This window comes from Leptonychotes weddellii, chromosome 1 (assembly GCF_054177405.1).
Source record: "Leptonychotes weddellii isolate Sample4059 chromosome 1, ASM5417740v2, whole genome shotgun sequence".
NCBI classification, from domain to species: domain Eukaryota; kingdom Metazoa; phylum Chordata; class Mammalia; order Carnivora; family Phocidae; genus Leptonychotes; species Leptonychotes weddellii.
The window spans coordinates 118,729,757-118,755,716 of NC_138369.1; the positions used below are offsets into that span (position 1 = coordinate 118,729,757).

The 25,960-nt window shown below is 56.3% G+C and overlaps 3 protein-coding genes across 15 annotated transcripts in view; 2 read left to right on the forward strand and 1 right to left on the reverse strand.

Annotated features, from left to right (window-relative positions):
* The window catches only part of EIF4G1 (eukaryotic translation initiation factor 4 gamma 1), a 19,690-nt gene extending 15,556 nt beyond the window's left edge, over window positions 1-4,134 (forward strand). For all 8 annotated transcript variants that reach the window (XM_081830667.1, XM_081830679.1, XM_081830687.1 and 5 more), the window contains 5 exons: window positions 49-147; window positions 255-389; window positions 500-581; window positions 720-860; window positions 3,505-4,134. In XM_081830667.1, the coding sequence (XP_081686793.1) occupies window positions 49-147; window positions 255-389; window positions 500-581; window positions 720-860; window positions 3,505-3,689 (642 nt within the window). In that variant the 3' untranslated portion in view covers window positions 3,690-4,134. The remainder of the gene's footprint in view (window positions 1-48; window positions 148-254; window positions 390-499; window positions 582-719; window positions 861-3,504) is intronic.
* A 559-nt stretch (window positions 4,135-4,693) lies between these two features.
* FAM131A (family with sequence similarity 131 member A) lies at window positions 4,694-13,362 on the forward strand. 5 transcript variants are annotated; one of them, XM_031033377.2, is made up of 7 exons: window positions 4,695-4,909; window positions 6,093-6,153; window positions 7,163-7,305; window positions 9,488-9,581; window positions 9,822-10,004; window positions 10,172-10,288; window positions 11,600-13,362. In XM_031033377.2, the coding sequence occupies exons 4-7, from the start codon at window positions 9,512-9,514 to the stop codon at window positions 12,067-12,069; spliced, it is 840 nt and encodes a 279-aa protein (XP_030889237.1). In that variant the 5' UTR covers window positions 4,695-4,909; window positions 6,093-6,153; window positions 7,163-7,305; window positions 9,488-9,511; the 3' UTR covers window positions 12,070-13,362. The 5 variants fall into 5 exon arrangements, with proteins under 5 accessions (XP_081686868.1, XP_030889237.1, XP_081686855.1 ...); XM_081830729.1 differs by lacking the exon at window positions 6,093-6,153; XM_006738133.3 differs by lacking the exons at window positions 4,695-4,909; window positions 6,093-6,153 and adding an exon at window positions 6,206-6,501.
* Window positions 12,828-25,126, reverse strand: CLCN2 (chloride voltage-gated channel 2). 2 transcript variants are annotated; one of them, XM_081830716.1, is made up of 23 exons: window positions 24,952-25,126; window positions 24,653-24,784; window positions 24,150-24,278; window positions 23,928-24,061; window positions 23,737-23,814; window positions 23,569-23,647; window positions 23,342-23,467; window positions 23,151-23,235; window positions 22,958-23,059; window positions 21,812-21,896; window positions 21,518-21,673; window positions 21,056-21,125; window positions 20,736-20,846; window positions 20,299-20,512; window positions 19,865-19,998; window positions 19,443-19,615; window positions 19,209-19,323; window positions 18,935-19,008; window positions 18,649-18,708; window positions 18,461-18,499; window positions 18,169-18,273; window positions 14,022-14,108; window positions 12,828-13,890 (listed from the first exon to the last, which is right to left on the reverse strand). In XM_081830716.1, exons 1-23 carry the CDS (start codon window positions 25,106-25,108, stop codon window positions 13,696-13,698), a joined length of 2,640 nt encoding a protein of 879 aa, XP_081686842.1. In that variant the 5' UTR covers window positions 25,109-25,126; the 3' UTR covers window positions 12,828-13,695. The 2 variants fall into 2 exon arrangements, with proteins under 2 accessions (XP_081686842.1, XP_081686846.1); XM_081830720.1 differs by having other exon boundaries at window positions 13,755-13,890; window positions 18,169-18,287.
* Between the last annotated feature and the right edge of the window lie 834 nt (window positions 25,127-25,960).

Below are 25,960 nucleotides of genomic sequence, written 5' to 3' on the forward strand. Positions count from 1 at the left end.
AGGTCTTGGAGGGAGAGAAAGTTGCTGAATTGGTCTTGCATTTTCCAGAGTCCCAAAAAGGTGGGGATGCTGTGGCGAGAGGCTGGACTCAGCTGGAAGGAATTTCTACCTGAAGGCCAGGATGTCAGTGCATTCGTCACTGAACAGGTTTGTGGCTGGAGTTAGGCTAATTCTAGCATTTGGGACTGGCCATTCTTCTTCCCTCAAAACACTCACGTGGTACACTTACCTCCTGACTGTGGGTCTTTTTGTAGAAGGTGGAGTATACCTTGGGCGAGGAGTCAGAAGCCCCGGGCCAAAGGATGCTCTCCTCCGAGGAGCTGAGCAGGCAGCTGGAGAAGCTGCTGAAGGAGGGCAGCAGTAACCAGCGGGTGTTTGACTGGATAGAGGTATGTTTCTCCTGGGTACTGGGGGAGAGGGATAAAGGAGAGGCAGTTCTTGGCGTGCGGGTAGGGGCATAGTTCAGAACTTAGGGGCCTTTTGTTTCTCTTCTGCACAGGCCAACCTGAGTGAGCAGCAGGTAGCATCCAACACACTAGTTCGAGCCCTCATGACAACTGTCTGCTATTCTGCAATTGTCTGTAAGGAGCCAGGGAGATGGTGGGGAAAGGGTGGGCCCAGCAGACAAATGGAGGGAGGGAGGTTTTGGTCTTCGCCTCCTGGTTGTGGACCAGGCCGAGGGTGCATTAGTCCACTTAACTCTGTCTTCTGCCCTGTAGTTGAGACGCCCCTCCGAGTGGATGTCACGGTGCTGAAAGCGCGAGCGAAACTGCTACAGAAATACCTGTGTGATGAGCGGAAGGAGCTGCAGGCGCTCTACGCCCTCCAGGCCCTTGTAGTGACCTTAGAACAGCCCGCCAGTAAGAGCCAGGCTGCAGGGCGTGGGGGTGGGGGCGCTGCCAGAGAGCAGGGGCAGTCATGGAAAGGGTCTCAACCCAGGAGAGGGGGGTGGTCCCTGGAGAGCAGAACGCCCTGGTGGTTGATTTCTTCCCCCTGCACGGGTTTGTTTCCTGGCCTACAAATGGAAGGAGGTAAGACTCAGCCTTGAAGCTTAATTGGCTGCCATTTTGTACCCGGCCAGCTGTTCGATGCCAGGAGCATGGAGGTGAAAAACAGTAATGATTTCTAAGGACCCAGTGCTCTTGTGGCCTGGCAGGGGGCTGAGAGGCTTTTCTTTCCTTGCCTCATTTAATTCTAACAGCTGTTGTTTAAAGTATATCCCTGTTATCCCCTTTACCATGTTGGGAGACTGAGGTTTAGGTTAGCATGCCTGAGATTGTGCGTTCGGCAAATAGGTATGTGCCAGGGCACTGGGACGTTGGCAGTGATTAAGTCAAGCACAGTTCTCGTGCTGGCATGGAGTCTTAACAGGTGATGAGTGGTGGAAGATGGGTCCTGCAGGGTGCTCTCTGGGGACACCTAGCGTAAGGGATGACGAGTGGGGAGTGGGAATTGACAAAACGGCAGCCCAATGACAAAGGGGAGGGGGGTCCTTGAAATGAAGGAATTGTGTGTAAACGCAGGCCCTGCGGCAGAAGGGACTTGACTCAGGTAAAAGAAGTGCCCAGGGAAGGCCAGCGTGGGCGAGCATAGCAGCTAGTTGTGTGTGAGGCAAGATGGGGCTGGAGAGATGGACATGGGCCAGGTCCTGCAGGGCTGTCTAAGCCATGGGACAAGTTTTGGCCTTCAGCCTAAGGCCGGGAAAAAGCTTTGTGGAATTTTAGTTTTTAGATCATCCTGGCCATTAGTAGGAGGAGTGGTTTGGAGTGGGTTGAATGTGAACACACAAGAGCAGCAAATTAGGAGCGGGTTGGGTTGCTGGCGGCTCGGGCTTGCTGGTAGCATTGGAGCTGGGGGCGGTGCGGTTGCAGTTACAACACAGGCATGGTGGGAGGGGTCATGAGAGAGGGGAAGTTACAGGCCTTCCAGCATGCTTTTTTAGCAGGCAGGGGGGATGGCATGGTACCATTTGCCCTGGGGGGGGGCGGGGTTGGGAACACTGGATCAGGTTGAGGTTGGTCATAATGAGTTTGTGGTCCCTGGGCGGGGGTGATCGGCAGTGTCAGGTAGACAGCTGGGTACGGGAATTCATTTGGAAAGGAAGAGGTCCGGGTTGGTGGCCTATCTGTGAGAAGCTGGCACAGCAACACATGCAAGTCACCAGAGGGTATGGGATTGCTTGAGGGAGAGTGGTGAGAGCCTGCGATAGAACGTTCAAGTGGAGCACCCACGGGTAGGGATCAGAGGAGGACAGGACCCTGTGAACAAAGGACAAAGTAACTTTAGGAGAGGGAAGTGGTCTGTAACGTTAGATGCTACTTGAGAATTCCATAGGAGCAGACCTGAACATTTAGGGCCTTTGGAGTGTAAAAACACAGAGGCCACTCTGGCATATTTGGTAGAGCAGGTGGCAGTCTGGATTGGAAAGGACTGAGTAATACTTGACTGAGACAGGAAGAAAGGAAAACAGCAAGTGTAGACAGAATCTTTGAATTTAGTTAATCTCTTGTCCAAAGACAAAAATCTTTTGTTTGACTGTAGGAGATAGTGGTTGTAAAGGAGGCCTTTTGTGTTTAGATGGGAGAAACTTGGGCTCAAAAATAGAGGGCAGAGTGGATAATTGATTGTGTAGGGTCCCCAGGGTGGGTGTGCATGGAATTTGGAACACAAGTTTGGGATAAATGCTCTCCTGCTGTAGGATGGGTCTGGGGGGCGGTGGTTGTGGATTTGAGGGGGTGTGTACCCTGAGGAACATCCTGGCTTGCAGCTTCTCAGCATTTCATCTAGGCCTGGACTCCAGATCCGAGCGAGGCTTTATTTAGAAAACAATGAATTTGCTACTTGGCCTCCCTTTGCTTTTGGAAAGTTTGGCAGGGCAGTGTGGGGGTATGGGATAGGTTGTGTTCAGGGCTTACAGGACAAGTGCTTGGGAAGGCTTAACTAGTAGTCAGGATGGGGAGAAAGAGGGTCCAAGCAAGGGGTGCCGGAGTTGAGCCTAAAGAAATTCAGTAGGAAGGTGACAAGAGAAAGGAAGTCCTGGCAAAGGATGCAGCACCTGTAAAAGTGTCAAGGCCAGAGAGGATGTGTATGTTCAGGAGATGTGTGGAAAATAAGAGGAAATTGGGATCCAGTTTGCTAGCATCTGTAATGGGGACCAGTGAATGTTCCAGGTTATAAACCCTTGACTTTGGTGAGTGATATATCTGGGACTTAACGTCATTCCTTAAATTGAGGAGTACCAAATCTGTGTCTAGTTTTTGAGTGAAGCTGCTGAGGTGAAGCTTGGGCAGGTTGGTAAGGTTTTTCTGTGACTCATTACCATGCACCAGTCTCACGAAGAGGTTAACATCTTGTTAGAGACCCACCTAGTCACTCTGGAATGGTCAGACACACAAATACCAGGAAGGTGGATCAGGCCCTTGTTTTAACAGTGGAGCCTGGGAGTGGAATGGGGTGGCTGTGGGCAGCACTCCTCTTAACTGCTCTTGTCCTGCCTGCTTGCAGATCTGCTTCGGATGTTCTTTGACACGCTGTATGACGAGGATGTGGTGAAAGAGGATGCCTTCTACAGCTGGGAGAGTAGCAAGGACCCTGCTGAGCAACAGGGCAAGGGCGTGGCCCTTAAATCTGTCACAGCCTTCTTCAAGTGGCTTCGTGAGGCGGAGGAGGAGGAGTCTGACCACAACTGAGGGCGGGTGGGGCCGGGGACTTGGAGCCCCATGGACACTCAGATGGCCCGGCCAGCCGCCCGGACTGCAGGGGGGGGCGGCGGCAGCGGCGGCGGCAATGGGTGCCTGTAGTGCGATGTGTCTGAGCTAATAAAATGGCTGAAGAGGCAGGATGGCGTGGGGCTGCCTGGGGCCCCCCCTCCAGGATGCTGCCAGGTGTCCCTCTCCTCCCCCCTGGGGCACAGAGATATATTATATATAAAGTCTTGAAATTTGGTGTGTCTTGGTGGGGGGGCACCACCGCCTGCCCCTGGGGTCCTTTTTTATTTTCTGAAAATCACTCATGGGACTGCCGTCCTCGCTGCTGGGGGCATATGCCCCAGCCCCTGCACCACCCCTGCTGCTGCCTGGGCAGGGGGAAGGGGGGGGCACGGTGCCTGTAATTATTAAACATGAATTCAATTAAGCTTACTGCCTCCCTGCTTTATGGCCTGCTCCCTCTGGAGAAGGGGTATGGATAGGTGGGCAGCCTCCTTTCCAGAGCCGGCACTCTAGTACTGTCCCCTGTAACCTGGCACCCCTCTTGCCTCTTCCCCTGTCCATGATTGTGGGGGTCGGAGGGTCATTTTCCTGGGGGGTTGTACCCTTGAAACGGACATGGTGGGGTGCCCTGTTGGTTGTTAGGGGAGAAGAGACAAATAGCTGCGGGGTACTTCCAGAATTTGATGCAGACCCCTATGTGTGGAGGAGGCCCTGGGTTTCAAGCTGTTTACAGCCGGAGAGTCCTTTGTGGCTTCAAGGTCTCATCTGTAAAACGAGGCTGGATGCAGGAGTCTGACCGTCCCCATGCGGCGTGCCTGGCATCCGGGGGCCCAGTGAGTTCTCGCCCACCCTTTGCCTTAAGGGTCGCTCCGCAGTCGGGCCTGGGAGGAGAGGACGAGGGTTTCCGGACTCGGCCCCAGGCCGCCCCTGCGTGGCTGTGACGTGTTTCGCCCCGCCCGCCCTGGATGGTGACGCAGATGGCCACGCCCCCGCGCTGACGTCACCGGCCCGGTTCCCTCTCCGGGGAGCGGCGGCGGACGCGCGGCTCCCACCCCCTCCCCTCTCACGGGCTCTCCCCTCCCCGGTGGCGGCCGCTGCCCGACCCTCTGCCAGGCAATGGCCCGGGCCCCGAGCGCGGGCTAGCGTGCCTGGGTGCCCGGCCATGGGCTGTATCGGCTCTCGGAGTCCGGCGGGTCAGGGTAAGAGGTGGAGGCCAGGCACGGGTTGGGGAATTGGGCTGCGGCTGCCCGGTGCGTGGGCCGCGGGTGGGTGGGGGCCTTGAGGAGGGGGCCGGTGTCGGGAGAGGGAGGAGCCTGCACTGGGGAGGCGGGCCAGGCAAGAGGAAGGAGAGGGTAGGAGCGGGGAGGGGGCCAAATCGACTCGGCTTCGCTGCCACGGCCTGCCTGCTTCTGGGCTTTGCAGGGTAGACTCATGGTCTTTCCGCCTGGATTCCCACCGCTGAAGGGGGCAGGAGGCGCACAGCCTTGGGAGGGGCAAGGTGTCCATGGCGACTGGCCTTCCACGCCCACACACTCGCCGCCCCCACGGCCCACACCTCTTCTTCTCTGCCCTGGGAGTGGCCCTATGCTGGGAACCTGCCTCTCCTAGCTGTGTTCCAACCCCCTTAAGGAGGTAGCCTGCAAAGCCCGTCAAGCACCCCACTACGGAGTTTTTGGCTAAAACTTAACTCCTCCCTTCAGAGTCAGATGTTGATGAAGGGGACTGAGGCCCCATTTGGGGCACCTGTGAGCACCTGATCACCTTAACTGTTTTAGTTCCTTCCCCCACTCCCAACAAAAACAAATCATCGTACCTTGTGGGGGGAAAGAGGAGTCCAGAGAGAGGCCATTAGGGCTTCTTAAAACTGCTGATGCCTGCTGCTTGGGTCTTGGTTCCCACGGATGGTGGTGCACGCTGGGGCCTGGCTTCAGTCCTATGCATCTGAGGTCCGCCAGCCTACTTTTCTTAAGTGTCATGGATTTCTCCAAGCCTAAGGCCAGGCAGGGATTTGTCAGGTTGAGGGCTGGATTTGGAATGGGTCCTGGGCTTCCAGGGCAGGTAGTCAGTCATACAGGCCTTAGTGTGGTTGGTACTTGAGATTCTTTGGAGATAAGACTCTGGCTGAGATTTGTACTCTCCTTGGGTTCCCACGAGGAATTATGGGATTTGTAGTCCTAAATTAACCTCCTGACTTTTGAAGCTGAGAAGCAGCAGGCTGCTCTGGTCCCTCTGGCCCTGCTAAGGCTTGGAGTTCAGGAAGTCATTCCCTCCTGTAGTCGGGAGAGTTTGGCTGACCTCAGGACTGGCTTTGAGAGCCCTGATTAGGTACCAGCTGGGGGCCAGGGATGGCCTGTAACCTTGTGTCTTCCTTCTGGTTGGTAGCATTTCTGGGGACCACCAGCTGGCTGAGGCTCAGGGACAGAGACGGCTGCTCCAGCTAAAGGTCAGTTGGGATGTACATTGCCTGTTGGCACTGTCTAGGGGATGGGCCTCAGCTTCCTGAGCTCCAGAGAGCTCTGCTGGGCCCCTTGTACTCCCACCTCCTCAAAGCCAAGAGGAAGGAGTGTTCTCCTTATGTGACTAGGCACAGATTCCAAGTGGGGAGGGGACTGGCTCAGCATCCGGAGCCAAAATAAGAATAGAACTGGGAGCTGAGCCTGGAGCGGTTCTGGGCTTTTGGTTCTCTGCATCAACACAGCCAGCATGCCTATGATTTCTGTGCTGGGCAAAATGTTTCTGTGGCAGCGTGAAGGGCCTGGAGGACGATGGACTTGTCAGACAAGTCGCAGAGGTGAGACCAGGGACTGTAGCTGTGATCTGGGAGGTGAGGGGAAGCTGAGGAGTAGGGTGCTCAGGTGGCAAAAGGAAAATTATTCTGGCTTAGATATTGGGAACCAGGATGAAACAGGAACCACCAGGCCGGGACCAGACAGGGCATCAGGAAAAAAGCTTTAGGGGGCTGGGGTGAAAGTAAGAAAAAATCGTGGGTTTGTCAGAAGAGAAGAGTAAAGAGCTGCGTACCAGCTCATGCTGGCGAGAGGAAAGAACCAAGAGAAGGAAGGCACCAAGCCTGTAAAGGGTCCAAGGTGGTGGTGGGGAGGAGGATGGCGATGGTGGTGCAAGAACGCAGTGTGCTTTCCAAGAGGAATGGGTAGGCCGAGAAACCCAAGATCGAGAATTTATGAAAGTTTAGGTTTCATCCCTAGGGTTCTGATGGCAAAAATACATCCAGAGAGGAAGGGGGCCTGTGGGCTGCCACAGAGTGGCCCCAGGGGCCTGAAGGTCAGGAATGTGGCATAGGGGTTTTCAGAATTGTGGAGAGCACCAGGTGGTTGCTGATGTTCTGGGAGGTGGGGGAGGGGTGAGGAGAAATGATATGGCAGCACCGGATGAAAATGGGGATATTGGCAGAAGTGGGAGCCCAGGTGAACAGCCTTTCCCCCACCCCTCAGTGGCCTCGGACCCCGCTTGGGCTGTGGAGTGGATCGAACTTCCTCGGGGCCTCTCTCTATCTTCCTTGGGATCTGCTCGGACCCTCCGAGGCTGGAGCCGGTCCTCCCGCCCTTCCTCCGTGGACAGCCAGGACTTGCCAGAGGTGCTGGGCCCCTGGTATTGGTAGGGGGAAGGGGGGCCGCATTCACATGAAGGGGATCTGTATCCCCCACCCCCGCCTCGCCAGCCTGCTTCTGGCTCCCTTTTCCTGCGAGCGGAGGCGCTATCCGGCCGGCGGGGCCCCAAGGCCGCCCCCGCGCCGGTCTGCTCTGCTCGGCGTCGTGCCAGCGGGCGGGCTTTGCTCCCGCCTTGGGCGCTGACGTCAGCGCATCCCAGGCCGTATCCCGGGAGACCCTGTTGCATGGTGATGGGTTGCCAGGGAGACACACACCTTTTCTCTGGGCTTGGGCCGCAGCTGCGCGGAGCGCCGGCACGGATGGCAGTGGCTGGGGGCAGTGAGGGGAGGGAGGGAGAGCGAGCCAGGAAACACCCAGCAGGTGCTCCTCCCCCCAGGCCTGGCCGGAAGCTAACGGCGCCACCCTGGGGCCCCTGTAAGCCAGGTACTGGGGTGGGGGTGGGGGGGTGGGGGGGAGCAGAGGGTGGGCCTGAGGTCAAGGGAGCAGTTGGAGCTCCTCTTGTGAGGGGTGGGAACCTGATCAGGAGAGCTAGGCAATTCCGGGGAGGGGGCATGTGCCTCTGACTTCATTCATTCATTGAGGGAAACATTTTCCAGGCTTGCCAAGGAACACTGAACCAGGTGCAGGGTGGAGGTAGGAACCCAGGTGAATCAGAGTCAGGCCCTGCCATCCCGAGATCCCTCAGGAGAGATGCAAGGGCAATGCTGGCGTGGGGGTGGGGGTATTGAAGAAGAGAGAAAACTGGACTGAAAACGTAATAGGAGGTGACACTTGAGTCAGGCCTCAGATGGTAGGGAGCATTTTGTCAGGCAAGGATGGCGTTCTTAGCCCAGGGGAGAGCTGGGTTTCTTTGCCTGGAGGCAAGAGGGCGGTTTGCCGACAGGGAAGGTGGAAGTGGGGTTTTCCTGGGCAGAGGGTCTAGGTGGTAGATTCCAAGGCCTGGAAGGGGGCAGGGGGCTCACAAAGTGGGCCCCCTCAGTGCCTGGCTGTGAAGCTAGCACTTCACTGGGCAGTGGAGGAGCCCAGAAAAGATTTTAAATAGGGACATGTGACATGTGACCAGTTACACTCCGGGGAAAATTATTTGTTTACATTTATACTTTGCCTCATTCATTCAGCCTATGTATTTAGAAAGGTTACTCTGTACCAGGTACTGTGCTAAACACTGGGGTGCAGCAGTGACCAAAAGAGACCAAATTCCTCCAAGAGCTAAAGACCAGTGAGGGGGACCAATGACCAGTAAGGAAACACACGAAGTAGACCATGATTACACACACAGGGTACATTCATAGAGGATGGTGACTTGTTACCGAGGGAGGATGGACAACTGGTAGGGTAGCCAGGAAGAGCCTTCTGAGGGAATGATGTTTCAGCCAAGACCCAAAAGATGAGAAAGAGCCAGCCAGCCCTGGGGAGGAGGGAGAGGAACACTTACACAACATTCTAGGCTGAGAAAATTCCATGAATTGAAGGAGCTTGGGGGACCACAACTGTGCTAATCTGAACATGAGGAAGGGAGGGCAGTGGCAGTGGGAGTAGAAAGGATGAGCAAAGCTTAGGGGAGAGTTGATGGTAATGCTGAGGTTTGGAGCCATGCTGAATGGTGGTTGGCTGATGCTGCGTAAGGAAGTCAGGAAGCAGGGCCAGATGTGGGAAAAGGTGCTGGGTTTGGTTTTGGTCATGCTGAGTTTGTGACCCTGGTAGGCTGTAGAAACAGCTAGAAGACTGAGATGTCCGAAGACTGAGAGGAGGAGAGGGGCAAAGAGGAGAGAACCTGGAGGAAATCCTTGATGCCGTAGCTTTCTCCCTTCCTCTTTTTTCTTCTCAAAGGCCCCACTCCATGGTTCTTGACTTCCCAGCCCGCCTCCTTCCCCTCTGGGAGCTGGGAAGATGGAGGTGGGGGGGTGGTAGCTGCAGTTCTGCTCTTTTGGGTCAGCCTGAATCTCTGTTGCTCCTTGAGAGGACACGGCTTGCTGGCCCTGGCTTCTTACTCTCCGTCTTACATACCCCAGCAGCCACGGGCACATATGTGCTGCCCTGGCATCTCTTCCCAGCTCCCGTACCCCCTTGGCACCTTGGGTGGGCTGTGGGCACAGAGGGGGATGCTGCTGTTAGAGGAGCACTGACCCTCTGATGCTGTCACCCAAGGTGAATGTTGGAGACACAGTCGCGATGCTGCCCAAGTCCCGGAGAGCCCTAACTATCCAGGAGATTGCTGCGCTGGCCAGATCCTCCCTGCATGGTATGCACCCCCCTCCCATACCTCTGGCCACTTTGTCCTTCCTTCTTCCTTTTGCACTTACCCTTGGGGGCTGTATCCTGTGAGCTCTTGCTGGGATCTCCCCCTTCCTCCCCTTCTCAGATGAATCTCAGCTCCCTCCTCCCATCCAGAGGCACATGTGGACCCTAACTACCACCACCCTTCCACTTCCCTCCCTGGCCTGTGCACTCACCAGCCTTCCTCCTTCTGCCCCAACCGCAGGTATTTCTCAGGTGGTGAAGGACCACGTGACCAAGCCCACTGCCATGGCGCAGGGCCGAGTGGCTCACCTCATTGAGTGGAAGGGCTGGAGCAAGCCAAGCGACTCGCCTGCTGCCCTGGAATCAGCCTTTTCTTCCTATTCGGACCTCAGCGAGGGTGAACAAGAGGCTCGCTTTGCGGCAGGTGGGGACAGGAAGGGGTCAGCCACACGTTTGTCATTGGGATGCTCTTCCCACACCCCCATCTCTTCTCTCTCCTGTCTCCAGCCTGAGCCCTAGTCTTAGTCCTTCAGCTAATGAATCCTGCTAAGGAACCTTCTCTGCTAATAAATTCTTTGGCCTCCCTGACAGGAGTGGCCGAGCAGTTTGCCATTGCAGAAGCCAAGCTCCGGGCCTGGTCTTCAGTGGATGGCGAGGACTCCACCGATGAATCCTACGATGAGGACTTTGCTGGAGGAGCTGACTCAGGTGAGGGGTAGGCAGTGCCAGTACTGGGGCGGGCCTGCCTGGGAGGCCTTGTGATTCCGAGCTCAGCCTTCGGAAGGGGACGCTGGGGGCAGACCCTGTCCCGGCTGTGCCTTGACCTTCCAGGGTCAAGGGGGCTGTTCTCGCTCGTGGGTGGGCAGTCAGCAGCTACAAATGGAGTGCTTCCTTTCGCGCACGTGCTGAGCCTTTTCTGCCCGTCTGTGCTGTTGGGTCTTGTGGTCCAGAGACCTCACCGACACCTTCTGGGCAGCTGCATCTCTGGGGGGGTCCGCTGTGCCTTGCCTTCCCCTTTCGGGGCAGCCTTCTGGCCAGCTGTGGCAGCACAGACGAGCCGGCAGCGTAGCACCTCCCAGGGCTGGGGCCCCAGGCAAACAGGAAGGCGTGCTGGGCCTGGACTGCCCACAGGGCCATGCTGGCTCAGGCTCAGCCTCCGTGAGTTCCATCTGAGACCTGCCTCTGGGCCTCTCTCTGGGCCAGCGCTTGCAGAGGGGACCCTGCGGGGCTGTGCAGCTGTGCACGGCCCTCCTTTCATCTTCCGATTCTTCCTGGACCACATGGCTGACTTTCTCTGTAGCTTCTGGGCTCACGCCTCACAACACCCCACCGCCCCATTCTTCTCTGCCTTTGAAGATTACCTCCACCAGCCCCCACCCGCCCAGCTAATTAACAGATTCTCCAAGGGCAATACAGCAGAGCAGATTGGCAATATGTTAGACCTCTGCTGTGGTCCAGAGTTGACTGATTTGGATGTCTGAGGCCAAGATGGGAGCCCTGAACCACAAACGTTCTCGTCTGATTGAGTTCCAGACCTGCTTTGACCCCTGGTATAACGATAATAACTAACATTTATCCAAGGCCACTACTTTCCCACGTAGAAGCTTTGTGCAAATTAGAAGAAAGCACCTCTTTCTCTGGTGGGCTCAGCCTGATGCTAGGCCTCGCTGCTTGGTGAGCAAGTGTGGGCTGAACTCCAGTCCACACTCACTGCCTTGGACAGGCTCCCCTCGTGCAGTGAACCAGCGGCATGACCGTGTGTGGTATCTGTGCATTTATTGCTCTCTTACTGTATGCTGCATTCTTTTGTTCACTCAACAACTCCATAAGTAGGTCTATCAGATTCCCCAATTTGCCACTAAGGAAACGGAGGCGCTGAGAGGTGAAGTTAGCGAGCTCCTACCCTCTCCCCCCAGAGCTAGCGGCGCCGAGGGTGGAGTGGGGAGAACATGGCTCCCTCCAGGTAGGCCAGCTGAAACAGGGCGGGTAGGGCTATCTTCTTTTTCTCTCCCCCTGCAGAGATGGCCGGGCAGCTGCCCCTGGGGCCCCACCTCCAGGACCTCTTCACCGGCCCCCGGTTCTCCAGGCCTGTGCGCCAGGGCTCTGTGGAGCCTGAGAGCGACTGCTCGCAGACCGTGTCCCCAGAGACCCTGTGCTCCAGCCTCTGCAGCCTGGAGGACGGGTTGCTGGGCTCCCCAGCCCGCCTGGCCTCCCAGCTGCTGGGCGACCAGCTGCTCCTCGCCACACTGCCCCCCAGCCGGGAAAGTGCCTTCCGTAGCCTGGGCCCATTGGAGGCCCAGGACTCGCTCTACAGCTCGCCCCTCATGGAGTCCTGCCTTTCCCCTGCCGAGGAGGAGCCAGCCGCCTGCAAGGACTGCCAGCCTCTCTGCCCGCCGGGTAGCTGGGAACGGCAGCGGCAAGCCTCTGATGTGGCTTCTTCGGGGGTGGTGTCCTTAGAGGAGGACGAGGCAGAGCCGGAGGAACAGTGACCCAAATCATGCCTGGTGGTGGCATGTGTCTCCCGGCTGCTGCTGGGGGCAGAGCTTCTGTGCCCAAGTGCGGGCGAGAGGCTTCCGGCAGAGCTCCAAAGCCTAGAGGGCTCCTGGGAGCACTCACTCCTCCGTTGTGTGTTTTGCATGAAAGTGTTTGGAGAGGAGGCAGGGGCCAGGCTGGGGGCGCATGTCCTGCCCCCACTCCTGGGGTTTGCCGGGGGTTGCCCGGGGCCCCTGGGGCATGGCTACAGCTGTGGCAGACAGTGATGTTCATGTTCTTAAATCAAAAACACCACATACACATTTCCTCCTTGGATGATGTGAACCCCTAAGGGGGTGGTTGTGACTGGGCCGTGTCGGGTGGAACGGGAGGGAGCCCGGCCCCCCCCCCCGCCCCCTTCCCCATGCCTCTCTCTTCTCTGCTTCTCTCCACCTCTGAGTCCATGTGCAGTGCTCGATAGAATCACCCCTACCCCAGGGCAGGCTGGCTCTTACCCTCCTGGAGCCTAGGATTGAGCCATCCCCCAAGGGCCCCTCGCCCACCTGGGCTCGTGCTGTGCTTCGCCTCTCCATCACCTCTAAATCTTCTTCTTTTTCCTAAAGAAAGAGGGGTTTTGGTCTGTTCTTTCAGTCGGATGTTCTCTGGGAGGCATTGGATTGATGAAAGCATGTACCCTCCACCCTTTTCCTGGCCCCTTGTAGGATGTGTGGGCAGGGTCCCAGCGGCTCCCAGCCTGCCTCGCTGCCCCCATTCACCAAGTTCTCCTTAGAGCCGAGCTGGGGGAAGGGGTGGGTGGCTCTGGTAGCTTCGGAGCTGTGACTTCGCTGTTCTTCCGGAGAGGGTCGCAAGGAGGCCACACGGGTGGCTGGGCAGTTGTCTGCTGATGCCTGAGCCCGGCAGAAATGGTGCCAACGAGCGACGGTCGGTCGTGTGGGAGTGTCTCTCCTTGGGGGGAGGGAAGAGAGTAGTGCCTTTCTTGGCTGAACAAAAGGCCAAAGCTACAGCACTGAGGGCCTGTGCCCTAGCTAGGATTTTGATAACTAAGCAGTGGAGGCCTCTGTAGATCCTGTATTCCACAGACAGTGAGCTCTGGGTTTGATGGCTGCGGGGGGTGTGGGTGGCTGCAGAGTTCGGAGCCTTGTAGGCTTTGGCAGGTAAGAGGGCCCAAGGTAAGAACAAGAGCTGATGGGCACAGGCATTCTATATATAAGTGGCTCATTAGGTGTTTATTTTGTTCTATTTAAGAATTTGTTTTATTAAATTAATATAAAAATCTTTGTAAATCTCTATATACATCTGGTCATTGGAGGAGGTTCCAGTATAAACCCATCTTAGTTCTACCCCTTTTCCCCTCAGAGGGGGAGCAGGGGTCAAGTGACTCCACCCCTATCCTGCCAGGGGGGATGCTGATCTTCCTGCCCGTGGAATACTTGCAGGTGGGCACTTGGTCAGATTCCAGGTAGGACGAACCAGGAGCTTGGCACCACCCCAGGCCTGGAAGGGAGGCTACGGCTTCAGCCTTTAGGGTAGCCACCTCCTTTCCCAAGGCAGAAGGAATAGGAGAGCTTCAGGATTGGCCAACAGCCACGGCCACTGCCATCCCAGGCCGCCCATTGAGGGGTTCATTGGCACTTGTCATCGCTGTCAGAAGGGCTCCCCTCCCGGGGGAGGCCATGATGGGAGCGGGGCCCCCAGAGTGCGTGCACCTCCGTGGTCTCCGTGTCACTGCTGCTGGTGGCACTGTCGCGGAAGCTGGCGAGGGGTGGCCGGACTTTGACGCCCTGTGCTGTGACGGAGCCCTCGATGGCCTTCCGGAGCTGGAGAGGGGAGAGGGTCAGATGCGTGGCCTCTGCGCTCCCTGCTCAGACTCCACCCTCGGGTGGGTTGGACACAAGCCTGCATGCCTTTTTTGAAGCAGAAGTGGTGTGATGGCCATTTATCATCTCACCTCCTTTAGAGTGACGATCCCAATGAGCCTGCCAATGCTGGTGACATATGCATGGTCCACTCCCAGCAGCGAGAAGACGGTGTGAGTCTGCGGGGTCGGGAGAAAACACACCGGACGTCACGCGCAAGGGCACAATTCTATAAATTACTGGCCAGAGGGTCCCAGGACAAGGTGGGGGATGGGGGACAGGAGGGGTGCCACAGATAGTGGGGCGGAAGGGAGGGCCACCGGAGGGAAAAGAATAATGAGAGTGTTTCTGCAGCCAGGCCTCAGAAACTTGATAATGGGTATCTTTATGTTGCTTATGTTGATGGAGAAACAGACAGAGGAAGGATTCTTCGTCCCATGTTGGAAAGGAGGATGATGGAGGAGAGAACAACTGTTCAAATGTGACATCTAATGATTGACCAGGCACTGGGCTAGGTCTTCCTGAAATTAGCAACTAATTTCAGTCCTGGTCTGAGAAATATGGATGATACCCATCCTACGGGAGGGGCAACATGAGGCTCAGTGGTGCGGTGACTTCACGGCTCCAGAAGGAGCTTTTCATCACACTGTGGGAGGAGGAGACTTAGCGCCAGTCCTGTGCAGATGTCCAGTCGGTCACGGAGGTATCTGTAGCCTTCAGGGGTACCAGCCCTGAGCTCCGTGCCTCTCACCCCACTTTAGTGGCTGACACATGCTTCCCATTTGCCTCCAGCTGGCTGGCAGTTAAAGTGTCCCCTCCCCCGGGCTCCAACACGTCAGTCGTGGCCGAAGCTCTCTACGTCTCGCGTATAGTTTGGCTCTTCTGGGGCCCAAGTAGCATCCCAGGTGCTGCTGAGATGAAGCCTGAAGTCCAGGGAAGCGACAGCCATCCACATGCTCCCATGTTTTTCTTGGTTTGGGCTCTCCCCCCACCCCCAACTTTTACATGTAATCCCCGAGGGCTCAGAAATTGTCAACCAGCTTCCCTTGTGTTCTAAGTAGATTTTCTTGGGCCAGATGTCTTGAAAAACACTCCACTGACACGGCCCTTCCTGGAATTTGGGGCCTATCACTTATCGCCGTGTTTTGAGTTCACTTTTAAGCCTCTTGGCTTAGTGTCTGAATCAAAATGGGCATTACTAACCCAGCTTTTCGAGTACTAGTTACTCAAACTCATTATAACCGTCTGAAAGCTTTAAAAATATTTTCTTAAACAGGTGCTGAATTTTTTTATTAAAGGACTTCCAGAACTTAACTAACTCTCCAGCTAAGGCATGACCATACTTATAAAAGCAGTTAGGAGTTCAGTTTTAGAGTAAGCTTTTCTGTGTTCCTCCAATACTTTTATCACAACTGTCATGTGGTTATTAGCAAGTTCTTCCTCATAACCAACTTCAATCCTACGTGCTGCATGTTTCCTTTAATTTCCTCATCTGACTTCAAAGGGAAACATATCTCTGTTATGAGATTTCTTGTCCTAATAATTCTGTAGCTTTGTCTTCTTATGGTTTAATAATCCCTCTATCTTCTCCCAAGTATCCTACTAAATCGTTCCCCTGGATTTTTCTTTCTCTCCACAGTCCTAATGAGAATGAGCTTCTGGCAGGCTACGTGCCTTTTAGGTTTGCAAACCACTGGTCCCCGGCAGTCACCAAGCGCTGCTGATCTGCTTCTTGAGCATCTTGGCCATCCTCTCTGACTCCACAACATCCTCATGGGGTCTGTTTTTGGTCTCCCTTCCCTCCAACTTGGCTCTGCCATCCTATGAGCTTTCTCAAACTTGAGTTAGAGCCCAGACTCCCCAGTATGGCCCACAAGACCCTTCCCAAAGCCATACCAGCTGGTCTTTCTGGCCTCGGATTCTGCCAGGCCCTCCAGCTTCCAGCCTCACATAATCATTCATCTTTTCTCTGAAAACGTCCATTTCTTACACACGTCAATCCTTCCCTCGCTACACTACCTTTTAAAGTCCCCCACTGTCTGCCTCTCAGTACAAGCAGTGGTAGTAGTCATTCCTCACATATACAGAACTTCTACTATGGCCAGCACTGTTCTAAAATCCTGTATCAAGTCCTTCATCCAAAGAAAAACCTCTGCTAGGGTACTGATCCCCATCCTAGTGATAAGGAAAGTGAAGCCCAGAGAGGCTAAGAAATTTACCAAGGCTCCCCAGCTAGCTGACACATGGCGGACTGAGGATTTGGGTAAAGCCTGGCTGGCCCAGCTTTGACACCCTAGCCTCTCCTGCCTCCCCCACTGCTTGTCTGTAGGTGGCCTCAGAATGAATGCGGCATCTAGCTGGTGTGGCTGGCCAGCTCTAGACTTGCGGCTTCCTAAATAGTTTCCAGTGAATTCCCTCTCCTCCTGAATGTTCTCCTCCTGAACTTGATTAGGCTACTACTAATTGATTCCTCAGGCCTGCAAGGACATTTTGAATTCTAATCTTTTATGTTCTTATCGCTTCCAGTTCTTTGTACTTTTGTTGGTCGGTTCCTCAAAGGCTTCTTCTCTTCCTCTGATTTTTAAGTTTGTAACAAACACCCACTTTGTTCTTTTTTATTTTAATTTAATTAGACACCGGGGAGCCCATTGGAGGTCCTGCACATCTTGGGCTTGGGAACAGTGGATTGACAGGGAGAGGAACAACAACGTGGCCATCTGAAAGAATCCTGGGATTGGGGCCAGGAAATCTGGGCTCTGGGCCTCATTCTGCTCTATTGACTCAGGCAAGGGACCTCCTCACTGCCTCAGTCTCCCCGGGTATTAAAGTGGTTAAGTCCCCAGGCTTTTGGGTCAGACCATCTTGGGTTCCAGTCCAATTGTGCTGCTTACCAGCTGTGTGACCTTGGGCAACTTGCTTAACTTCTCTGAATCTCAATGTCCTCATCTATAAAAACTGGGATATCACAATATCTATTTCACAGTCTTGTTATGAGGATTAAATTAAACATGAAGAACTTGGCAAGTGCCTGGCACAGAAGCAGATACTAAAGAAATGGCAACATTCTCATCACCATCATCATTATGGGACATTTGAGGACTAAGTAAGATGATAGAAAAGCTTTAGAGGTCTTAGGAAGAAAGGCTTTAAATAAAAACTCAGTGTATTCTCAGGCCTATAGATTTTTTTCTTGCAACTGCACTGTAGTTCCCTAGTCACTTTGATCTGAGGTCTTTACCCAAAGGCTTATAAGTTCCTTTATTGCCTTTTGCTTTTTTTTTTTTTTTTTTAGTTATTGCCTTTTGCTTTTCTGTTTCTTTGTGCCCCGTGCTTTCTGGCCCAGCCCCTGCTTGTCCGAGATAGGCTGGCTCTTCCGCACAGCTTGCACCTCAGCTAGCTGCCGGGGCTGCAGACCTTGGGAGTGTTCCTCCGCTGCCGGCAGCCCCCGTGCGTTGGAGGCATGCAGGATTTAGCTAAAATACTTGGTTTCTACCCCAGCACCCTGCCGGGTTTGCCTGCATTCCCTTAGAAGCCTGAAGGTGCCCGATGATGCCGCTGCTCTATGCTGGGGAGCCCCCACCCTCTGGCGTCAGCCTCACCCTCCACCAACCTGTCTGCACTCAAGTTTTCTCCCCACTTCTGCAGGCCAGTTTGCCCTCCTCCTGAGCTATCTTCCCGTGTCCCTACCAGTTTTCCTTTGGCCTACATTAAGTCAGACTTTCTGGGGTCTGACATTCCAGGCCCCCCACTGGGCATTTCTCATCTTTGTTTATCTCTTCTCTGCAGTGTCCCCACCCCTACTTGGATGTTTGTTAGCTTGTTTATTAGATTTTCTTGTCCTGCTTGTTTCTCACCCATTTTTTTCAGCGGGGGTGTAACAGCCTTGTTGGGTGCTGGCAGTCTCCCGCATGCCTCTGACCCTCGCCTGGCCTTCTGGCTTCCACCCAGCTGAAACCCTGTCTTTGTTGCTGCTTTGGTCCAGAGTTCCCAGGGGGCAAGGCTGAGCAGGGGAAAAATGATGCCTGGCTCCACGGTAGGCAGGAAGAGGCTAAGGGGCCCTGGCTCCCGGCCTCCCATCCTTTGAGGCAGTGTGTCTGAAAAACATCTCAGCCAAGAGCCCAACCTCTGCTGTCCTGTTTTCCCCCACTGGCCTGCGTCCAAACTATGGGAGGACCTAGATCCCCACCCTGTGCTCCTGAGAGCCCCGGCCGGCCCCAGGCCAGGGGCCATGGCCCCTACCTTGTGCAAAGAGGTCCGCTCCACCAGCTGGAAGGGGGCGGGGTCAATTTTGCAGTCACTGAAGTTGACAGGTTCATCCAGTTGCTGTTCTTCCCACTCCAGAATCTGAGAGGATGAGACTAAGAGGATTAGGGGGAAGGTGCCAATAGCTGCTCTCACCTCCCTGAAAGCTGGCCTGCCCCTTTTCCCACCCACGGTCCCTCCCCACGGTCCCTCCCATGGGGACAGCCGCCAAGATGATGACTGCACATTCCCAGGCAGAACGAGGGTCCAGAGTCCAGTCACACCTTACCTCCTCAGGGGTCATCTCGCCTTCCAGGTCTGAGTCACTCTAGGAGAGAGGGAGGGAGCTTGACAGCTAGTGGCTTGGGGGGAGGTGGAGGTGGGTGTACCCCCCCCAGCTCAGGGAGGCTGATGCCGCTAGACCCCAGCCCTCCCCGGTTAGTGCTCCTGGGCTGCAGGAAGAAAGGGAGCACTTACCGCCAGGGTGATTCGGACCCGCTTCAGCTTGCGCATGTCACATGATTCCGACTTCTCCAACTTTGTTAGAGCCAGAGAGAAGAGGAGTTGATGTTACAGGGAGGGAGGTGAGGGTAAGCGGTGGAGCTGAGAGGAAGGGCATGCAGCAGGGACAGAGCTGACATCTGGGAGGGCAGAAGAGGGCAGGGAGAATGGAGGCAGGCTTTGCAGGGTAAATGGAGAGGTGGTCTTAGTGTCAGAGAGAGAGAGCTGGAAAGAAAGAGACAGAGAGACTCCAACCACTCACCTCTGAAGCAGCCTCAGGGGTTGGACTGCCACAGAAGAGGCTCCTGAGGGCGATGCCTGCCTGCTCCATGTTCCCTGTGTTCCCAAACAGAAGGCGGGGGGTGGGGGTGGGGTGCAATGTCATCTTTGAGGGAGAGGACCAGCAGAGGTGAGGAGGGCGAGAGGAGAGGTGTCCTGGTTCTACCCCTGGCCCATCTGGGCAGCCTCTTACCTGGGATATGCTCAAGCAAAATCTCAGGGGCTGGGTTCTGGCTGTTAGTGGGAGACAAGCTCACCTGTGGGACTCTCCCCGAGATTCATGGTGTTGCTGGGCCCCCTCTTGAGAGCAGGCTTCAGGGGCTTGTGAGTCTCTCCCTGGGCTGCAGGGAAACCTGAGTCCTCTGTGTTCACCTGCACGGGCAAGGAAGGGGCTGGTGAGGCTATGGCCCCAGATCGCCTCTATGTCGCCCTCCCAATCAGTCTACATGACATTTCGGAAGTTTGTGTGACTGTGGGGTTTTCCTCCTCACCTGGAATCGGACGGATGTCTCAGGGCTAGGGGGACACTCCTGATCAGAGGGTGGAGAGGTCTGGGCAGCTCGACGCTCTTGCACGTACTGCCGCCGGCGGGCTGGGCTCAGCTGGGCCCCCAGCAATGCCACCACCTGTGAGCGCTCAATGGAGCCCAGGAGGATCATGGACTCTGGACAGAGCAGGTGGGAGGACTCAGGAGCTGGGGGTGAGGTCCTCCTACCCACCCCCCGGCCTTCTTTCACACCCAGAGTGTGGCCTTGGATATAGGCCACACACCAGAGGGAACTCCTGGCTGGCAAATGCTGGCCTGCTCCCTTTGGAACCAAGGAGACTGGTTCTGAGCTTCCTGCGCCCTCCCCCTTCCTGAGTGGCAACCCTGGGAGATGCCCCTAGCACTGGGGTCCCCTCCTGGTCTCACCAGGGGACTCTACTAGGGCCAACATGCGGCCCTTGGTCCTGTGCAGTGCCAGCCGAAGGTCCCGGAAGGTGCAGCTGAGGGCCACGTGGGGAACATCCCGCACCATGATGTCCTCCACTCGCATCCGGTACTGCCTGAGGGCAGAGACATGAGGCACTTGGTTTGTGGTCAGGATGGGGAGGGTAGCCCAGCTGCACTACGTCCCAGGACCATAAAGAAGGCCCTAGCCTGTGGGCATGAGGGCTAAGAGCCAAGGAGTCTGATCAGGAGGGGCCAGCCACAGCTTTCCCAGCGTGTGGACGGGGCAGCTCCGACCAGGAGGGAGCAGGATGGCTGGTCTTCTAGCTTCACTGTCTGAGGACCTTGCTGGAGGTGGGTCTGAGGGGTCCTTCTGACCCTCCCCCGCACCCCCGTTGTCGCCCAGCCCTCCATACTGGTGGCGGCCCCAGCCCAGCTCAGGCAAATAGGGCAGTTTCTTGATCCGGATGATGCTGTCATAGAGTGAGGGCTGTAGGCTCTGGGCAACGGCGTTGGCCAGGATGACGGCGATCATGACGGGTAGGATGTGGGCGATCTGGCCCGTGAGCTCGAACACAATCACGGCCGTGGACACTGTGTGTGTCACTGCTCCTGCCAGTGCAGCGGCCCCTGGAGATAGCCACCCTCAGTTTCCTCAGGGTGCCCAGGCCCCAGACGACCCTCCCCGCCCAGAGATGGTCCTCTGGGGGCCCTCAGGGCCTCCCAGTACAGACCTGGAGACTGGCCTCTGCATCTGAGGGAAGCCTGGTTCCTGCCAGCAGGGGGCACCAGAACCTCAGACACGTGGCCAGACCAGGGGTCTTCCAAGACAGACGGGGACCTGGGCACTCACCCACCACTGCGTAGCCTCCGGGCACGATCCGGTAGGTGCTGCTGTCAGTGTGAATCCCATCTGGGAACCAGGCAGCCATGCTTTCGCCCACCAGCCGCCCAAATGCTGCTCCTTCAGGGAGGGGGGTGGGAAGAGAAACAGGTAGTGGAGGGGGAGGGCGGGGGGCACTAGGAAGAGAGAGGGTCAGTGGGTCACTCAGTACAGGGGACAGTCAGGGGGGTGGGGGTTGGGGCTGGACCAAAACCCGCTCCCAGGCAGAGAGGGGACAGCCAGCGGGTGGGAAGGGTGCAGGCTAGGAGAGCAGGCAGCCGAGGACTCACCAATGACAAAGACTGGCATGAAGGCCCCACAGGGCACTGGGATGGTGGTGGCCAGTGCAGACATCCAGAACTGTGGGCGGGAGGCAGTTCAAACGGGTAGAGGCACCCCCAGGCCCCAGGCAGCCTCCAGCTCCACCCTGAGGAGCCTACCTTGCTTATCAGGCACAAACTCCCAGCTATCCCAGCATCCCCCAGAGGCGAAGGAAGGACGAGGACTCCAGAACCAGATGGCTTGGGTTCAAATCTCACTCTGCCATCTCGCTCTGGGCCAGTTACGTAAGCTCTTTGGGTCTCAACTTCCCATCTTTAGGACAGGGCTACTGACAGTGCCTTTCTCATAGCATTGTTGTGAGGCTTAAGAGGAATTACTATATGGAAAGTTGGAAAGTGCTCAGAACGGTGTCTGGCACCTAGTAAGCCCAGGTCAGCACTAGCTATATATACACACGTAAGGAGCCCCACCTTCATGAGAATGAAGATGACCAAGGTGAGGAAGACGTTGGCGCGTGGTGGGCTCCAGGCCTGTGAGGTTCCCGGCGGCTCCAGGTCCTCCACCAGGCCCTGGCGGACCCATGTCCGGTTGTCAAACAGGGTGACCAGAGTTTCTTTCTGTGAGAGCTATAGGTGAACAGGTGTGCCTCAGGCTGGGGAACAGCCAGGATGAAGGGAAGGGGCCCACAGGAGAGCAAAGGCTGTTGGCTTTAGAAGGGATGTACCCCAAGGGAGAGCACAAGTGTCTGTTCTGCCTGGATTTACCTGTCCGGCCATGAACTGTCCAAAGCCAGGGGGGAAGGTCAGAGTGGAGATGAGCAGGGTCACCAGAGCCGGGAAGAGCAGGCGTCTAGAGATGTAGGTTTTATAGCATCAAACATGGGTGGTGTACCTACTACAGACTGGTGATAGGCTGGGTGCCCTCACATACCTCAGGGCTGAGATCACAGTAGTCTTGGCCCTTACACAAAAGCGCGCGCACAGTTGTAAGAGAAGGTCCCCCTTGCTGTTCATGATGTGATGGCCCCAAGGGTGATGGCCATCTGGGGTTATTATAAGCCCAAATGCTTTTCTGCCAAGTAGGTAGCAGAAGGTCCACCCCCCACCCCTCAGCCCTCTCTTGGACACCTCTGAGCTGTGACTCCTCGCCATGCTCTCAGAAGCCCCAGCTGAAGGGCGCATTGTGTGAGTGTGGAGAAGTTTTTGCTTCTCTCTGTTTCTCTGTGGTGACTTAGAGTGAAGGTTGAGTGTTGGGGAAAGCTGGGGCCACTCATGAAGTTGATCAAAGGTGCCAGAGGGAGCAGGTTCAGTGGGCTGCCCTTTCTCTGAAGGACGTCAGCCCCAACAGAAGTCACGTCTCAGGCCTCCCCACTCCTAATCCTCAAGGTCACAAATGAGAAAAGCTATGCTCTGGAGATAAAAAAAAAAAAACTCACCCATCTCCATGATTCAACAGGGGGATGTTAAGGCTCAAACACTCTCCAGGGAGCGCTGCCATCCGGCCAGACCAAGGGCCTAAAGAAGGCTTAGTCTTTTTTTTTTTTTTTAAATATATATATTTTAAAATTTTATTTTTAAGTAATCTCTACACCCAATGTAAGGCTCCAACTTACAACCCCGAGATCAAGAGTTGCATGCTCTACCGACTGAGCCAGCCGGGCACTCCATGGAAGTCTTCCTCTTTGATCTAAGATGCCTTGACTAAAAATTCAGAAGTGCCAATTCTGAGGTAATCCATATAAAAGCCAAAATGTTCAGTCATCCTGGAAAACACCATTGGCTGATGTTCTCAACGAAGTGCTGCCTTTCATTGGCACCTTTAACTACTATTTGCCATCTCACCTGTCACTGGCCCTCCCACCCTTGCACGACCCAGAGAGGCCTAGGGAGGAGAGGCCAGATCCAACTCACTTCTTCATGAGGAAGCGGTTGATGGTTTTCTGCTTCCGCATCACCTGCACAATCTTCCTGTTCAGGTAGACAAAGAGCGCTCCCCCAAAGCCACTAGCAATACTGGAGAGGGGAGAAGCAGCAGAGTCAAAGGGGGGTCTTCCCTCTTTTACCTCCTGGTCCCTGATGCACCCCGGCTCCCTGAGCTCCTCACCCAATGACAGCAAAGGCGGGTAGCTCCTGGAGGTCGAAGGGAAAGTCAAGCCGGAAGCGGGTTTTGAAGAGAGCCGTGATGGTCTCTGAAAGGGAAGCAGAGGACCAGGCCGAGGCAGGGGCAGTGCTGCGGGCCCCCACCCGAGCCATCCCAGGGGCTCCCCTCACCCCCCAGCCCCCACCGCCCCCCACCTTCATCACGGTTCCAGACTGCCAGGACCCGGAAGATGAAGGCGCTGAAGGTGGCAGCAAAGAAGCCCCGCCAGTAGTTTCGCACAGCAAAGAAGGTAGAGGTGACCTCAATGCTGAACAGGACACCTGTGCGGGGACAAGAGTGCCGCCTGAGGCCCAGGCCCAGATGAGAGGGGCAGAGGACGGGAGGCCACGGGCAGGGCAGTAGGGCTCAGCCGACTGCCTACCTCCAATAGGTGCCGCGAAGCAGCAGCCCACTCCCACGGCGCAGGCTGCGGCCAGCATCTCTGTGTTCCGGGATTCGTTCTGGCAAGAGCCGTGGAGGCGGAAGCGGGCTGTCAGCGCAGCCGGCAGCTTGCCCCACCCCTCTGCCTTCCCGCAGGGCTCCCCCTCACCTCGTAGATGCCCCCAAAGAGGGAGAGGAACTTGCTGAGTAGCGCAGCACACATGCTGGCGATATGCACGAAAGGGCCCTGGGGGGTGGGGGGTGGGGACAAGTGGTGAGTGGGTAAGGGACACACCCTGACCTGGGCCTGTCTTCTTCCTCCCTTGGGAGGGACTCCTTCATGGCCCAACCCGGAGTTACCTCTTTGCCAAGGGGCATCCCGCTGCCCAGGGCACAGGTCAGCCCAATGACCTTGGCTACAAAGGTCTTCAGGGTGAGGTATTCCTTCAGCACTACCCCGCGCAAGATGGTCTTCATCTCAGGGATGCCGGACCCTGGAGAGGTTACGGTCCCACGAGAGTCATTTGATGTGCCCATTCCAGGAGGTTCCCCTCTCTGCCCTCCCCTTCTCTCTTACTGTACCGACAGCCTGAGGAGCCAGGATCTGTGTAAATCCAGCTGAGAAAGTGATGAGGACGATGGGGTAGGTGACCCAGGCCAGGTACTGCAGCAAGAGGCTGGTGTTCAAGCCCTGGGACATCCACTGTTGAGCTGCGGGGAGAAGACAAGCTGCTGGACCCCAGATGCACACACCCAGTCCCCACCTAGCCACTGGGACATACTGATATGACAAGCTGTCCCAGGGAATATTGATCGCAGAGAGCATGGGCACAAGGCGTAGCGAGGGGGCCCTAGAGGACATTCTTTGGGACAAAGATCACAGTGGGTAAAAGGGTCGGTTGGAGAGAGGGGAGGCAAGAAATTGAGGCCTATGGGAGGGGCAGTGGTTATGCCTGAAGAGGGGGCAGTCAGGCTGGCTGGGGAAGGTGGTCAGGGACCAAGTAGCCAAGCTACCTGAACAAGTGTGGCATGGAGGAAGCAGGTTGGTTCCTCCCAGCCTCCCCCCTGCCAGCCCTTGTCCTTACCCTGCAGACAGGCAGCGATGGCATAGTCCATGGCCCAGCTAACCAGAGCCATGAGGAGCCCCAGCAGGACCAGGAAGATCCAGTCTTCACCAACCCTGGACACTAGGAACTTATGGCAGCGTACGGAACAGACTGCGAGCCGGGAAGGGAAGAACAGGCAGGCTAGCACCAAAGTGCTCCTACCTCTGCCCCCACCCCCAACCTCCCACCTCCCAGTGGGTAGCTCTATGGCCCCCAGCCCCCTCAGCACAGCACCGCACAATGCATAGCCATGTCTCCTGCCCCAACCCAGGTCTCACTGCGGCATCGGGCGCAACGGCTCTGTCCATATTCCAGAAGCTCTGGGGGAGCCCGAGGGGAAGGCGGACCCCTCCAGGTCTCAGGCCCTCCCAAGCGAATCCGAGCAGCTTCCTCTTTGGCAAAGGCCCCAAGCTCCTGGGTATACCGGCCATACATCTGCGCAATAGGGAAGATGGGGGCATTAGCAGATGTGAGCTGAGTGGGGGACCACTGCATCCACTCCCCTTCTCCCAGCCTCCACATTATATGCTCCCTCCTGAACCCCCAGTTCCCACTTTGGCTTGGGGTGTGGAAACAAGGCACACTGCAGACTGTGGGGGCTGTCCTGGCCAGAGTGATGGGGACAGCCAAGGTACAGGGCACAGTGCTGGGGGTGGCAGAATAATTGGTCCTCTTCTCACAAGCCTGCTTGGGAGCGCGGAGGAGGGGTGGGAGGGAAGGCCCCAGAGGAGGAAAAGATGGAAAAACCTAAGGCAGGCTGCAAGTGGGAGGAGGGAAAGTCAGAGAATAAGGGATGGTCAAGGACGGAAGGGGAACAACAATGAGGGCCTCAGGGAGCTGGGGGCAGCTGAGTTGGGCCTAGGAGCAGGCGGGGCCTCAATCCTTATCACGTTCTTGCTGGGCCTCTAGCCTGTGACCAACTCAGCTGTACCCTTCCCACCCACCCTAATCCCCTTGTCCCCATTCTCCACCCCTACCCCCCCACACCAGCCTGCCAGGCCAGCTGGGAGTGGAAAGTCTCTGGGTGGGTGGAGAGGGCTGGGTGGCCTCAGCCCCACTCTGGAGCTGCCCTGATTCCAGTGGTGGGTTGGGGGTCGGCAGTAGCTGATGGCTGGGCTATGACTGGGGATGTTGGGGTGCTGGGACGGGACAATCGCTGAGCCTCAGCTAGACCTGCCAAGCTGGGCGTGTGTTGGGGGGTGGGGAGGAGTAGATTCCGGCTGCCACCCGCAGAGCTTCGGGACACAAAGGGCTCCTGTTGGGGCTAGGGTTGGTGGGGGGGGGGGG

What these genes read in the sequence shown, in the direction of transcription:
- FAM131A (XM_006738133.3), top strand. Translation starts at nt 6,414, where the DNA reads ATGCCTATGATTTCTGTGCTGGGCAAAATGTTTCTGTGGCAGCGTGAA. An exon ending in TTGTCAGACAAGTCGCAGAG is followed by an intron (nt 6,502 to 7,162) that starts GTGAGACCAGGG and finishes CCCACCCCTCAG; the next exon opens with TGGCCTCGGACCCCGCTTGG. An exon ending in GGCCAGATCCTCCCTGCATG is followed by an intron (nt 9,582 to 9,821) that starts GTATGCACCCCC and finishes CCCCAACCGCAG; the next exon opens with GTATTTCTCAGGTGGTGAAG.
- CLCN2 (XM_081830716.1), bottom strand. Translation starts at nt 25,108, where the DNA reads ATGTATGGCCGGTATACCCAGGAGCTTGGGGCCTTTGCCAAAGAGGAA. An exon ending in CCGTTGCGCCCGATGCCGCA is followed by an intron (nt 24,785 to 24,951) that starts GTGAGACCTGGG and finishes CCCGGCTCGCAG; the next exon opens with TCTGTTCCGTACGCTGCCAT. An exon ending in CCCGCCTTTGCTGTCATTGG is followed by an intron (nt 23,060 to 23,150) that starts GTGAGGAGCTCA and finishes TCCCCTCTCCAG; the next exon opens with TATTGCTAGTGGCTTTGGGG.